Below are 14,313 nucleotides of genomic sequence, written 5' to 3' on the forward strand. Positions count from 1 at the left end.
AATGAGCTTTCTTCCTATCGCACCCTCTCGTCATGTACTTGCGGCACCGCTACCACCCTTCATGGCCGGTTTGAAGCCGACTCTCTTATGGATTTCTTACAAGGCCTCAATGATTCTTACTCGGCTGTTCGCAGCCAGATTCTTTTGATGGATCCTCTTCCATCGGTTGCCAAGGCTTATTCCTTGCTGTTGCAGGAGGAGCGCCAACGCAATGGATAAGACACAAAATCTTTCCATTCATTTTATCATTTTATGACAATCTTCTATATGCTTAACATGGTATCAGCCTAGCATGGTTCTAGCACACTTGTTTTTCATGAACGAACCAAGCACATCGAGATCGACTACCATGTTGTTCGTGAAAAACTTCAACAGGGGTTCCTACAGCCAATTAAGATTGCTAGCTCCGACCAATTAGCCGATCTCTTCACCAAGTCCCTCCGTCGTGAACCATTTCGGCATCTCAGTTCCAAGTTAGGCGTTTGTGACCTCCACGCTCCAACTTGAGGGGGAGTCTTACCATATGAGTTTTCATAATCTTGTATATATGTTGACTAAGCTAATTGATTCTAATTTATTCTTTCCATTACACAAAGCAATATCTTAGGATGTGATTAGGCACTAATATGGGATAATTGATCCCTTGTATCTTGTAATAATCTTGTATAAATTCAACCCTCATATCAATGGATAAGACACACAAAATCTTTCCATTCGTTTTATCATGTTATGCCAATCTTCTATATGCTTAACAAATCTCTACCAGGGTGTTGGTTTTGCAATTGACCAGTTTCTGCTACCTACTGAGAAACTCCCCTCAATCCCCTCCTTCAATTCTGTAATGCCGAACAGAGAGTATGTGTCATGTACTGATTGTGGGAGCCGGGAGAACTACAAGGAAAGGAATTGGGAAAATAAATTTTCTCTTTTTGGCACAAATATTAGTGATATCCACTGGTGACAAACAGAAATATCAAAAGCTTGTTTTAAAGTTCCCCTCAGCCCAACCCAAAGAAAGCGACTTGAAAATTTGCAATTATCAATTTTTTATTCATAATTATCTTTAGGGTGAAGGAACGCCACCCGGTCGTGCCACAAGTCACCCCTGCGCCCTAACATAGGGGCGCGTGAAATGATCACCACACCCCTTGGAACCTTGGAAATGACCATGGGTGTGATGGTCATTTTGCACGCCCCTATGTCAAGGCACAAGGGTGGCGTGTATGATCGGGTAGCATTCTCTATCTGTGCACATTGGTGTCATAGTCTCCCTTTATATATAGGGTTGGGCATGCAGATCTCAGTAAACTAACATCATGCACCAATCATAAGGCATGACACAAAAGGGCAAGAAGGTCTTTTTCAAAGGAGAAGGAGAGAGGATGACACATGCTAGGCACCCTAGTGCTGACGAGCCTAGCCAGTTCCCATATATATAAAAAAAACTTTAAACATAATATATTAAACTTGAGTCATCTCAAGCATAGTTTTTCTAAATGTTAGCTACCCAAATGTAATAGTATACCTTTCTTTTTGTCTTTTTTGTAAAGACCTTCCTATTTTATTATGGAAAGAAGAGCATATAACAAAATTTAATGTGGACGGCGCAAGCAAAGGTAACCCTGGCAATACAGGTATAGGAGGAATCTGTAGATCGTTCAACTCGTCTTTCATTTGCTGTTTTTCTTTGGGGATCAGCTGGAACTACACTCTGGTAACATAAACTATGGCAATCAGACACGCTCTTGTTACTGCCTCAAACATGGGTTTCTCCTACTTGATCATCGAGAGCGATAATCTATTAGTCATAGATATTCTCTCTCGAAAAGTCAATTCCATGCCTTGGAGGATCTCGGCTTTAATCAATGATTGTTGGTCCTACTTCCCTTATTCGCAATAGTTCTATTCAGACACTCTCAGAGGAGCGAACGGAGTTGTTGATCATCTTGCCTCCATTGGTGCAGCCTCTCAATCAAATTGTATCTAGAATGACTCCCCTCCTAGTAGCATTTCCTTTTCTATTTTTGTACACTCTTCGGGAACTTTGTTCCTTCATTAAGAAAGTATTTTGACCTAAAAAACAAAGAGCACATAACAAAAGGGGAGGGAGGAACACTAACCGATCGTGTAGCTCCTACGCCCAAACTCAGGAACATGTGAAATTACCGTTCCAGTCCATAGAAACCTCATTCATGTTGATGCCTGTGCACATACTCTCATTGGCCCCCACCATGGTTTGTGATCTCGGTATCGGCTGGATCGGATCGGATTGACCGATACGGATCGGGATCGCCCAAACTCGGGTAAATATGAAACTTTTGTCCCTATTTACTTATAATAAAAAAAAAGTACTTTTTTTACATTTTTACCCGTCCGTACAGCTGAATCAGATCTGTATCGGAATCTGTCTCGGCGGATACCGATCCGATACCTCAAACCATGGCCCCCACACTGGTGCAGGGACTACACGCCGAGATATAGATCCCTTACCACCCCAGAAAAAAAAAAATTAGAGCAATGGCCGTAAATGCATTTTTCTCCCATGAACATGGTATATTATTATCCCCTGCATCACGTTCTAGCTGGGTCTCTGACTCTCTGTTCTATCAGGGGAAAAAATGGCGTTTCAGGGTCTATGAAATGTAAAATTTGGCCAGTAGCCAACGAGTCAAGGACCCACGTGGGGAATCTGCCACCTTCGGCAGCAGTTGGGACTTGGAAGTTGGAACACTCGTCGTTCACTGTTATTCTTCCGCCGTAGTATTTTCAAGTTCGATTCAATGGCGGAAACAAATAAGGATACAAAAACTGAAGCTGATGAAGAAGATTACATGGGCGATCTCTCTCTATTCCTCCCTCCCGAAACCACTGAGTCTTCTAAAATCTCTCAAAAAAAGGTAATCCATGGTTCCTTGATTTCTCTTCCTTTTTAACTTTTCTTCGCCAGTTTACAGAACCCTAACTTCTCTCTTCTTCACAGAACTCCAACACCAAAACCCTCATCAATCAACCCTCAACGAAGAAACTGAAGACCTTAAACTGGCAAGAACACCGGAGACTCGATCGAGAGCGGAAGCAGAGAGACGAAGACGATCAAACCCTAGCGAAACTAGATTATGCGATACCTCAATCCAACATTGGGTTCAAGATGTTGAAGCAGATGGGGTACAATCCCGGTTCAGCGCTGGGCAAGGACGGATCCGGTCTGGCCGAACCGGTTTGTCTCGAGATACGGCGGTCGAGGGCGGGAATTGGGAGGGAAGACCCGCACAAGGAAAAGCAAAGGAGAGAAGAAGCCATAGCGGAGATGATGAGCAAGAAGGAAGAGGCTTTAATGGCCGAGTTCGGTTCTCGACAAAAGTCTCAATGGAGAAGCCGCAAGATTGCTGGTGACTTCAGTAAGGCCAAAGCGGCACTTGCCCAGTTGGAGAACAGGGAGGTTATCGAATCCGATAAGGAAGACGAAGACAGTGATGGAGATGAAGAGGAAGAGGAGGAAGAAGAAGAAGAGATAACAGAAGAGGTTTGTTTCTCGTCATGGATTGAATTCTGTCGTTTAATCTGTGCCTTTGCTTCTAACTTTCGTATGCATCAAGTGGAGTTTGCAACTCTGAATTCTTTAATTCAAGAGAATCAAAAAATCCATTGCGGAGTTGAGTGGCCTCACCATGTTGGTCATTAGCTCTGAAAAACAGAATAGGTTAGACAAATTCAATTGCTTTGATCCTTGAGATGGGTTAGATAGCCAGTGGTCATCCAGTTCAATGCCGAGCTTTTTACTTGGTGGGTTTTGTTTAGGTTGCACTCACAGACATCTTTGGATGCAGGATTTGCAAGAGATATTGATGAAGCTCAGAGATGGACATCGGTATTGCCTCTTCTGCGGATGTCAGGTAAGATGAAGATCCATACTTATACCTTCAGGATTTATTTCTAAGCATGGCAAATTCTGATTGTTTTCCATTCATACTGTTCTTGTTTCAGTATGAATCAGTGGAGGCACTGTTATCCAACTGTCCAGGAACTAATGAGGATGACCATTGAATCTGCTCCAACTATAGAACTCAGTGAGAGATACAAGTGGATTCTATGTTCAAGAGTCGATCCCATGACCTCCTGGGACCCTGCAACCATCACTCACCACTTTAGGATAGAACCACATCAGAAGTGCAGTCCAAGAGCTGTTTGTGTTTGGGGTGTGGTAATTGCAGTTAGAGATAAGTGTGAGGGTTCTTCCTTCCACAGCTTCACCATAGCATAACAATATTGATTGTATACATTTCACATTATCCAAAATGGAAATACAATCGGAAAAAAAAGTACCCATTGTCTCACTTGTTTAATTGTTCTCATTAATTAACTACCAGCAGTATGTGGAATTTACCCTTCAGGGCAAATTGCAATGCAGATCATCAGCATTTGAGCATGTTCTACCGAATGAATATTTGCTAATTCACTGGATTTTGGTGATCCACATAGCACCCTCAGATGTCTTTCTCCATCTCAGGTTGTGGCCACGGTTTATACCTGACTGGTTTGTTTTAGGAGATCTGCTCTTATTTACAAGATCAAGTTTTGACAAAGACATCTTAAACAGTCATATACACTGACCATACAATTACTGGAAAATGAAAATACCACTCCACAGGATTGAGATGTCCATCAATTAAGTTAATACAGATAATACCATTCCAAAGCATGTCTTAAGTAATATTGTTTCAAACCACCATAAGTGCCTACGCAGCGGCGACAATATTGTTAGTTCTGACAACATTCACACATACTAATCAAGGGTCCTCTTTCCCAATGACAGCAAATGTAGCCCACTAGGCTCAAACTCAGAATATAGCTGAGTAAATTTAAGAGTCACTAGTAGCATAAAATGGAAAACATTAGACATCCATTCTAATCTGGAGACTGGACAGAAGCAATCCAAGTACTAGAACAGTCAGTCTCTAGAGAGACCAGTGCATCTGGTTATTGGAAGAGCCACATGCCCTAGCATTTCCTAGTCCAATGTCTTGACGGCTTCTCTGATGAGCTAACTCAAGCTCATCAGAGAACTGAAAATCAATACATTGTGAGACTTGTCCAACACCCAGATCATGTGGCATTTGCTGTGAACGACTAATACCGGCTGCATTGCCCTTGAAACTCCATGTGTTTCTTGCTATGTCACTTGCTAAAGGACCATGTGGTGCTACTGAATGAAACACTGAAGCTCCTTCCGCATCTTTTAAGTTGTCCACTGCAAGACCAGATGCATGATTTCTGGAGCCCCATGGCTGATTTGACAGAAGAGAGAGAGCACATCTGGAGTCAGAGACTCCTGCAAAACATTCATTCGAAGGAATTCTGGCATTGGAGAAGGCCGTTCCACCTGTTGTATACATGTGGGATCCATGAGAGAAGACATTAGCTGGTCGGCTTTCTGGGTTCCCTTGCCATGGATGTGGAAACAATTTCCCCATAGTCATTGGTTGGTTGCCATGCCGATCGCTGTCACTTGCGGTTGGCCATACTTCCCTCGTAGGCAGTCTTGACTGCATTGAGAAATCCATGAGAAAGCCTCCAACTCTACTACTGGCTGCTGTCAATTAATCATCAAAATTTTAAACCAATCACCAAATTGAGATAAAATATGACTGAAAAATGCAGTTTTAGTCCCCTCCCAAAGCAATTATACTGATCTTGTCTAACCATGGAAAGATGACGACAGCTGCCCAAAGCGTGAAGCTAATAAAGAGCCAGGTGATGGCTTTCTACGACGCTCATTATGCCCTGCCAAACGTCTACGACAACTCCGCTTCCCTTGGTCAAATTCGGGAAGCTGATGAAACCTGTGAATGAACTACCACAGATGATGTTAATCTAAAGAACACATACAGGACTAAATAGCCAGAAACATGGAAAAAGAATGAATTATTTTTAGATGAAAATAAATACACATTCAAGAATTTCTAGTTGATCAGCTAATCAAATAAATGAAAAGCGGTAATGACGTATGTAAGCTTCCTTTGTCTTAAGGGTCCAAGTTGTCAACAAGGCTATGTTTAAGCATTATACATACATAAACCAGCCAATCTTCTAGGAGGAACACATTGAGCTATTGAATTGAAATAAATCTTTAGAGAAGAATTGCTGATCCCCACCATGACTTTGTCCTTTCACGGTGCTGTTTGAAGGCCTGGGGCCTGGTTACCACTAACCATAGAAGAGTACTTACCTGTGCCAAGTGCTGCTATCTTCTTCCAACTTTCAAGTTTCAAAGTGAACAAATAAGGATTCTTACTCCTTTTTTTACCCCTGTTGTTAGTTTTCTTAATTTATATTATATAGTCTTGATACATTATTGGGTCTACTAATCTATCATTGCTTTTTTTATTTTTACATAGCAAAAGGTGCACATGTGGTCCTATGTTGGGTGAGAGAGAAGAGAGAGGAGAATAGTTTAAATAAGTGTAAATGCAAAAACTATGAAATCAAGACATGCTTTGCTTACTTCAATTCATCAGTAGACATATGTTTGTAGTTTTTTTTTCCCAAGAGAGAGAGAGAGAGAGAGAATTGATGAAGCAGGGGGGAGTGGATGGGGTGTGTGTGTGTGAGAGAGAGAGAAAGAGAGAGAGAGAGAGAGAGAGAGAGAGAGAGAGGTGGAGGAGGAGGAGGAGGAGCGAGTAAATATAGAGGGGAGAGTTGGAGAGCCAGATAGGGAAGTGGAGAAATAACTTTTAGGATTATACAGACTATTTATATAAACCAAACAATCAAAAGGTAGTTCGTAGTTTTAAATAATAGTACGATTTACAGCATAAAAAATGGGAAAAGATCATACTTGTCTAAACCATTGTAAAGTTTTATATCTGCCCCACTATTTTGAAGATCAACAGTATATCAGTACGTCATCCTGTAAATAGGTGGAATCTGTTTAACAATATTGAAGATTAATTGAAGAATCAAACAGCAACTGTAGTTATTAAAAAAGAAAAGGGGGGGGGGGGCAAAAAAATAAGACACTGCTACTGCTGGTCTGTTGCTGGGTTTCCAATATATTTTCCAGAAAATGATAAGTTTGCTTATTTGAGGGGCTAATAATGCAGATCAAAAGAAGGATTTGCTTGTGGAGGGCTTAAGAGAGAGAATAAGAGAAAGAAATAGAAGATAAGGGGTTGTTCCGGGACTGAACATTACCCATAAATAATAATTTATAAGAAAGATGGCAGAGGAGAGAAAGGAGAGGCACAATCTCCACTTAATACTAATCCTTGAACTCATTCCATTATCAAATCGTTGGGATTGGTGATAGGCTTACATAACAAATATTGAACCAGTCTCCCAATTGCACTCTATGGGAGGTTTCCTGAACAGACAATAAAACTGAAAATAGAAACTACTCAAAACTCAAAAGTAGAAACAAATAAAAAAAATAAACTGACCTAAACAAGGTCAAATTTATACGAACCTAATCCAGACCAATTATTAAAACATAATAAGCAACAGGTACTGGTTTTCTTTCTCCTTTCTAGCAGAATGCTGCATCATCAATTCGTTCTTCTTAAAAATAAAACTAAAAACTTGCCCTGGATGGACATTGCCCTCGTGTTTTGTAGAATGGGAGAATCTTTAACGCACGATCAACAACTGTCCTCCTTGACCCTACAAAATCATTGACCAGACCACGATCCAGTGGTACAAAACCAGCGACAAAGAGTTCATCGTCGAAGATGCAACTTGAAACAAGAAATCAATTGGAACCATTTTATGCTCCTCCACAAGCTGATCTTCAACGATCAATGGTGCCACCTCATCCTCCATCATCAGTGGCTTGTCTTCTTGATCCTCCAGGCACTATTCAACTGAGATCAGCTTGTCAAAGGAAGCATCCATTCTTTAGAATGAGGGCAGCGGCATCTGACTTCATAGTTGTTTTTGCCGTCTACACTCCTGAAGATGCTTATAAGCTAATCACAAGCATTTCTGATTCACTTTAAATTCTTGAAAGAACAGGAACCTCTCGTACGGATCAATGACCAGGTTTGCTCTAATATGAATTAATGCAGATCAAAAGAAGGATCTACCTGTGGTGGGTTTAAGAGAGAATAACAGGTAAAAAAAGAGAAGATGAGGGATTGTTCTGGGACTGTGAACAGCACCCATCAACAGTACTTTAGAAGAAAGATGAGAGAGCGAAGAGAGACAAATGAGAGGCACCAACCTCCACTTAAAACTAAAACTTAACTTATTCCATTATCGAATTGTTGGGTTTGCCCATAGGCCTAAATAACTTTATAAAAACTCGAAGCAGAAAATAAAAAAAGAAACAAAGATTGACCCAATCTCCCAATTGCAATCTGTATGGGAGGTTTCCTAAACTGCCTATAAAACTAAAAATAGAATCTACGCAAGCATAGAAACAAATCAAAAAGGGAAACTGACCTAAACAATACTGGATTTATAGTAGGTTAGTAACCTATTCCAGCCCAACTATTATAATATAATAAGAAGAATAAAGAAATAAAATTGACTCCTTGGGGCCTAACTATCCAAAAAGAAAAAATCCAAACAGAATCTGGCATGAACAGTAACTGTCCAGTACACATGTCAGGCCTAAACCAGAGAACTGGTTCAAAATTGAAACAATCTAACCCACAAGAACATGATCTTGTACCTAATCGGGTCACTCATTGGGCACCCTTCGAAGAGGCAAGCAAAGGGATCTCAGATTTAGTCCAGGTTTAGCATTCTGAGCCCAGCTGGGTTCCTCCTTATCAAGGTACCATCAAACTGAACTTTCATGGTTGCTTAGTGGGGAATTTACTCCTCTGAAGGGCTGCAATCTTTAGGGATCCTACTAAAGCCAATATGTCTGCCCTCTAGTCCCATAGGCAAATATTATTCCGCTAAGGCTGATATTTATTGTACTTTTATTTTGGTCTAGATTTGCAGTTGATAAGGGGCAGATGACTTGTTACAGGAGGTAGGCCCAGCCACAATCATCAATTGGTGATTGGGTGATGCCATTTGGGTCCTCACACTCGGAGATTGAAGTTATTCTTTGGTGATGTGACAAAATTGTTCACCGAAAAAACCAAACCATCGGGAGTTCTCTGGCCTAGCGCTTATCAAGCCAGCCCCTCCTAGATCCCAGTGGCCTCCATAAACTGTTTGACACTTTTCCCTACTCACAGCTCCACCGGACCACCTCCTCCCCCCCCCCCTTTCCAGCATATCCTCTCGCGCAAGCCACTGCCTCTCCACTCAAATAGCACACCACCCATGCCAGACACCCCCTCTTAAGCCTAACATCACACAATCCACTGCTTGCACCACACCTCCCACCATAATCAAATTAGTTAGCCCCCTCCCACCCTGCCTACAGTCAGAGCCCAGCCCACACCACACCTGGTCCCCACTTATCTCAGACTTGCTTGTTGATGGCCTACGGCAGCACTCTCCTGGAGCCATTATCAACACACCCCTTGCTGATCCTCTGATTTTTACCCAACACATGGAGCCACCGCAGGAGCCTCTTGAAGACTTCTTAAGCGACCTAAGGCCCTCACAGTCCACTGAGCCTATGGAGGTAGATAAGGCCCTCCTAAGTGATATTGTCGAGGAATGGAAGCTCACGCTAATAGGCCGAGTAATTGCACAAAAGCAACCTCATCCTGAAGCAATCCATGGAGCTCCGGGTCATGCTTGAAATCCATCTACAGGTCTACAAGTTGAAGTCCAGCCGGATGGATCATACCTCATTAAATTATTTCACAGATTTGATATGCACAGAGCACTCATGGATGGTTCATGGAGTGTTGGAGGTCATTGACTCTCTCTTAAGAAGTGGTCGCCCAAAATTGATTGTCGACCAGAGATTTTTAACTATATGAGAGTTTGGCAGCAACTCCATGGACTTCCGCCAGCTTACAGAATCATCTCCATTGGAATGAAGCTCTCGGAGAGGGCTGAAAAGCCGATTGAGGGAGAAGTGATCAATGGCAGAAGCCAGTGGAGAGGCGGGTCATTAGAACCGGATCGGGCTCCACCCAAGTCCAGCCTACCCCATGGCCCTCCAACCCATCCCCCAACCTTTGTGCCTCCCTCCATGCAAACCGGGGTACTCCACCATGTACCCCACCTCCTATGTGCTTCCACTCTCCCCCCTATATGTTACCATCCCCTCATACTACCCCCTCACCCCTCTAGTGGGCCACCCCATATCATGCCAACTTCTGCTCCTCCCCCATCCTTTAATATTCTGGTGAGTCCCCCTCCCCCTCACCTTGCCTCGAGATGATTGAGGCCTCCCCTCATGGAGTGCGAGGAGAACACCCACCCTTACTACCTCGCCAATGCCGGTGAACCTGTTAATGGTTATAAGAGGAAGCTTGGCCCTGTCTTCATTCCCCGGATTGCGCTACCCAAGTCCCCAGATCATGGCTTAGTGGAAGAACAAATTACCTTACCAACTGGAAGCTCCTCATTGCAAGAGGATGTCTTTGAGAGCTCCACTGTTGGATCTAGTTACATGGCTGGAGATCCCCTCTCTCCATCAAGGAGATGGAAGAAGGCAGCTCATTTTGCTCCATACAGCTGCACACCATACTCTCAGCCAACAGAATTTGATAGTGCGGGATCGGTGGATGAAAATCTTAAGTTGGAACTGTCAGGTTCTCCAGATGCTCGCGTCGAAGCACTGCCGCTCTATGCTATTTCTCATGGAGACGAAGAGCAACCCAGATAAGCTTCATTCCCTTTCAAACCCTCTGTTTTTTTAATTTTTATATGGCAGACCCCATTGGTTTCAGTGGTGGTCAGTGTGTATTTTGGGAAACTCGTATCTCTGTACAAGTTTATTACATCTCCCAATGTATGATTTATTGCACTGCAGTATTAAGATTCCTATCATGATCAGCCATAGAATTTAACTCTTGTGTATGGGCCTCCCAAGTCCTATGATCAGCCCCCTCTCTAACATCCATAGTTATCAAGGCGGCAAGGCGACCATGCCGTTGGAGAGGGTCTAAATTCAAGGCGACACCAACAAGACGCCCAAGGCGACCAAGGAGCCTGGACGTCTAGGCGACGCCTTGTGACATCTTACCTCTATGGGTGAACACAAAAGCAAGCCCCGGTTGGTTCTTGGGGGGGCCTTCAATGAAATTCTGAATGGGAATGAGAAACAAGGTGGCAACCAGCAGTCAGCCACTCAAATAGGTGATTTCATGGAGATAGTGGACAAAAGTGCTCAGATGGATATGGGCTCTACTAGTCCCTTCTTTCACAATGTTCGAACAAGGGATGGAGGTAGGATTTGATTCAGGAAGGTTGGATCGGTCCCTATGCTCTACGGATTGGAGTATGTTTAGTGATGCTGGAGTGATTTATGAGCCAGCCTGTGGGTCTGACCATTGCCCTATGGTGGTTATATCTCCCCCCCCCCCAAGGGAAGAGGATTTTCTGCTTTGAGGCATATATTGTGTAGAAACAACTGAGAAAAACTGGCAAACATCCTGTAGGGGGTCCCCCATGTTTAAGGTCCACCACAAAATTGACACCTCATGCGAGCTTAGCACAATGGAAGAAGTCACACGCCCCAAATGTTGACACTGAGGTATCCACAAAGATGAAAGAGTTGAATCATATCCAGTCCATGACTTAGCACCCTCACCTTGCTGACATGGAGCAAGCTGCCCAACATGGACTGAAATCCCTCCTCTAGCAGTAAACCTCCACTGGAAGCAAAAGTCCAAGATTCAGTGGTTGAAATGCAGGGACAGAAATACTAGCTTTTTCATGCTTCCACCCTAGTGAGAAGTAGGAACAAGATAGTGAGGCTCAAGACTCATAGGGGCAAATGGATCGAGACAGAAGAGGAGATAGACAAGGAAATCTTCTCATTTTTCTAGGGCTTGTATACTTCTAAGGGTACCAATGACTTTAAGCAAGCCCTTCAGTACATCACCCCCAAAGGTCACTGAAGAGATGAACAGGGAATTATGTCTTCCCATTTATGATGATGAGGTGAAAGTAGCTGTTTTTAGCAAGAAGCCCCTGAAGGCCCCTAGCCCTGATATGGCATGTCTCCAGCCTTCTTCCAAACTTACTGGGATACTGTGGGCCCTGATGTCTGCCTTTCCATGAAGTCATTCTTCTAGTCAGACTTCCTTCTCCACAAATTAAAGACCACACACATTTGTCTCAGTCCAAAAGGAAAGGTAGATGAAAGAGTGGATCAGTTCAAGTCTACCAAAAAAAAAGTAGAATTGGAGTCGGGGTATTGCTGGTCTAAAAAAAAAAGTTCTTCCTTGTTTGAAGATTGATCAAGCCTTGAAGATTGGAGCTTTTCCTTACTTTAAATCAGATCTGTATACTTATCAGATTTGAATATTGGAGGTAGGAGTTTCTCCCCTACAGGAGTTTCCATCAAAAGCGTGTGTTTGATCGTTTGAAGATTGTTGAAAATTTATATGTTGAATTGTTTTACTCTATAATTCATTATCCCACTGCTCTTTTTACTTCACCACCTCCCAAAACATACCTTTGGCATATACCCACAACCACTTTGGATGATAATGGTATTCTCTAATTTGCCATTTCTTCCTTTTTCCATTACCCTTAGCACCTCTTGCAATATTCTGGAATATTATACTTTTGCCCTATTTCTTATATCATCTCCATTATCTGTCCATGTGTACTACTACACATGAGGTTGGGATTATGTACACTACACCTGCAGCCATTGCAGAAAGCAGAACTTGCAGGATGTTTGGTGCAAAATATAGAAGATCAGTCTTCTCCACCATTGCTATTGGGTATCCTTCATTAATGGGTTGAGTTTGCCGTAAGGGGGAGATGAAGAGTATTGAAGGTGTTTGGTTATTGCCTGCCTATATGAGGTTCTATAGTTGGGTTGATCATTTCTGCTGCCTGATTTATTTGTTTCCGCTGCTTGCTGCCCTAGTTGCTTATCTTCAAGATTATCAGTCAGAGATTCATCACTAGACAGCTGTTGAAGATTGGTGAAAGTTTGCTGATCAAGGCTGCCCAGGTTTTGGAGATCAATTATTTAAAATTCTTGAAGGTTTATTTGGGAGTTGCATTCCTATGTCAAGCTGGATTCTGCTGCAACTTAGTTTCTTCCCATTTTGTTCAAGTTGGGCATTAGTACCTTGTATGCGCCAACTTGAGGGGGAGTGTTAGCATTATTATGGAGTTCTTTTTTTTTTTTAGTTCAAGCTGGATTTTCCTTCTTCTCTTATTTGTATAATCCAGCTTGAGGGGGAGTATTGGAATATGTAATCCAGAATACTATGTCCTTTTAGGGTAGTTTTATTCCTATGTTATTGTCTGCAGCCAGAACCCGTCGGTTCAAATCAGGCCGGGCCAGGGGAGCTAGGGGGACCAAGGCTGGACGGCCAGGCTGTGGGCCGTGGGCCGTGGACGAGGGGGCGTAGAACGTGGCTGCACCCCATCCGCCAGAGGCTGGGCCATGTGTCAGAGGAGCATAAGCTCCTCGACAGGGAATAGCGTCGCTCAACGAACGTGGAGATGCAGCGCAGGGGTGGACCCCACCACGGTCTTAGTAGTTGGAGGCAGGGTAGGACTGATGGGACGCGTGGCAGTTCCTGGTTGGGGTTGAGAGGCGTGGATCGAGAAAGGTGGCTCTGGTGGAGGGTAACCGTACGAACTGATAGTGGGGAGTGCATATCTTTTATAAGAAGGGCGACTGATCTGGAGAGGACACACAAACACACCTGACAAGATCAGTACTTTATTTTTATCTTCTCTGCATTACTGTTTTCTGTCTTTTACTTCGTTCTTTGCTGGTTTTTGTCGTTATTTGGGCTGAAGGAATGTACGATCATATGTTGGGAGTGACGAGGGTGTACACAAGGCTCACGTCCATATCTGGTATGATTAAATAGTACATTTACTATTTCAGTTTCATTGTTGTTGTTTGTGTCCCAAGTTTCTCCCTTTTACAGATCAATAGTGTTTCAGACTGTGACTCACGGTTGTTGGCTTAACCCAAAAGACCTTAGAGCTACTCAAGCAAGAGGGAGACCAACTTGCCTGGTTAGGAGTCAGATCAGGCTGTTTTCGGCCTCGTTTGAACCTGCGCAAAGGTTCTGGCACGCCCGCGTTATTTGCACTACGTCCATCTCCCCGTGTGTGAGTGTTTGGGATTTTTGTCACCAACACATTTTGGCACACTCGGTGGGACCCTCATAAGCCAACGACTACTATGGTCAAACAAAAGAAGGGGCCTGGACGTCCTCGTATTCAGAAGGAAACCATGGTGGATGAAGAAAT

General features: G+C 43.2%; 2 protein-coding genes across 3 annotated transcripts in view; one reads left to right on the forward strand and one right to left on the reverse strand.

The window, feature by feature from the left end:
• Positions 1-2,780: 2,780 nt before the first annotated feature.
• LOC122641628 (G patch domain-containing protein 11) lies at positions 2,781-4,281 on the forward strand. Its single transcript, XM_043834915.1, has 4 exons — positions 2,781-2,897; positions 2,981-3,523; positions 3,828-3,893; positions 3,985-4,281. Exons 1-4 carry the CDS (start codon positions 2,781-2,783, stop codon positions 4,042-4,044), a joined length of 786 nt encoding a protein of 261 aa, XP_043690850.1. The 3' UTR covers positions 4,045-4,281.
• A 298-nt stretch (positions 4,282-4,579) lies between these two features.
• LOC122641627 (squamosa promoter-binding-like protein 14) overlaps positions 4,580-14,313 on the reverse strand; it is a 28,980-nt gene continuing 19,246 nt past the window's right edge. The window contains exons 2-3 of one of the 2 annotated variants that reach the window (XM_043834914.1): positions 5,701-5,840; positions 4,580-5,587 (exon numbers count right to left, since the gene is read on the reverse strand). In XM_043834914.1, the coding sequence (XP_043690849.1) occupies positions 4,956-5,587; positions 5,701-5,840 (772 nt within the window). In that variant the 3' untranslated portion in view covers positions 4,580-4,955. Of the gene's footprint in view, positions 5,591-5,700; positions 5,841-14,313 lie in introns of both variants that reach the window. The other variant, XM_043834913.1, reaches the window with a different exon arrangement.

Source organism: Telopea speciosissima, chromosome 10, assembly GCF_018873765.1.
Source record: "Telopea speciosissima isolate NSW1024214 ecotype Mountain lineage chromosome 10, Tspe_v1, whole genome shotgun sequence".
NCBI lineage: Eukaryota > Viridiplantae > Streptophyta > Magnoliopsida > Proteales > Proteaceae > Telopea > Telopea speciosissima.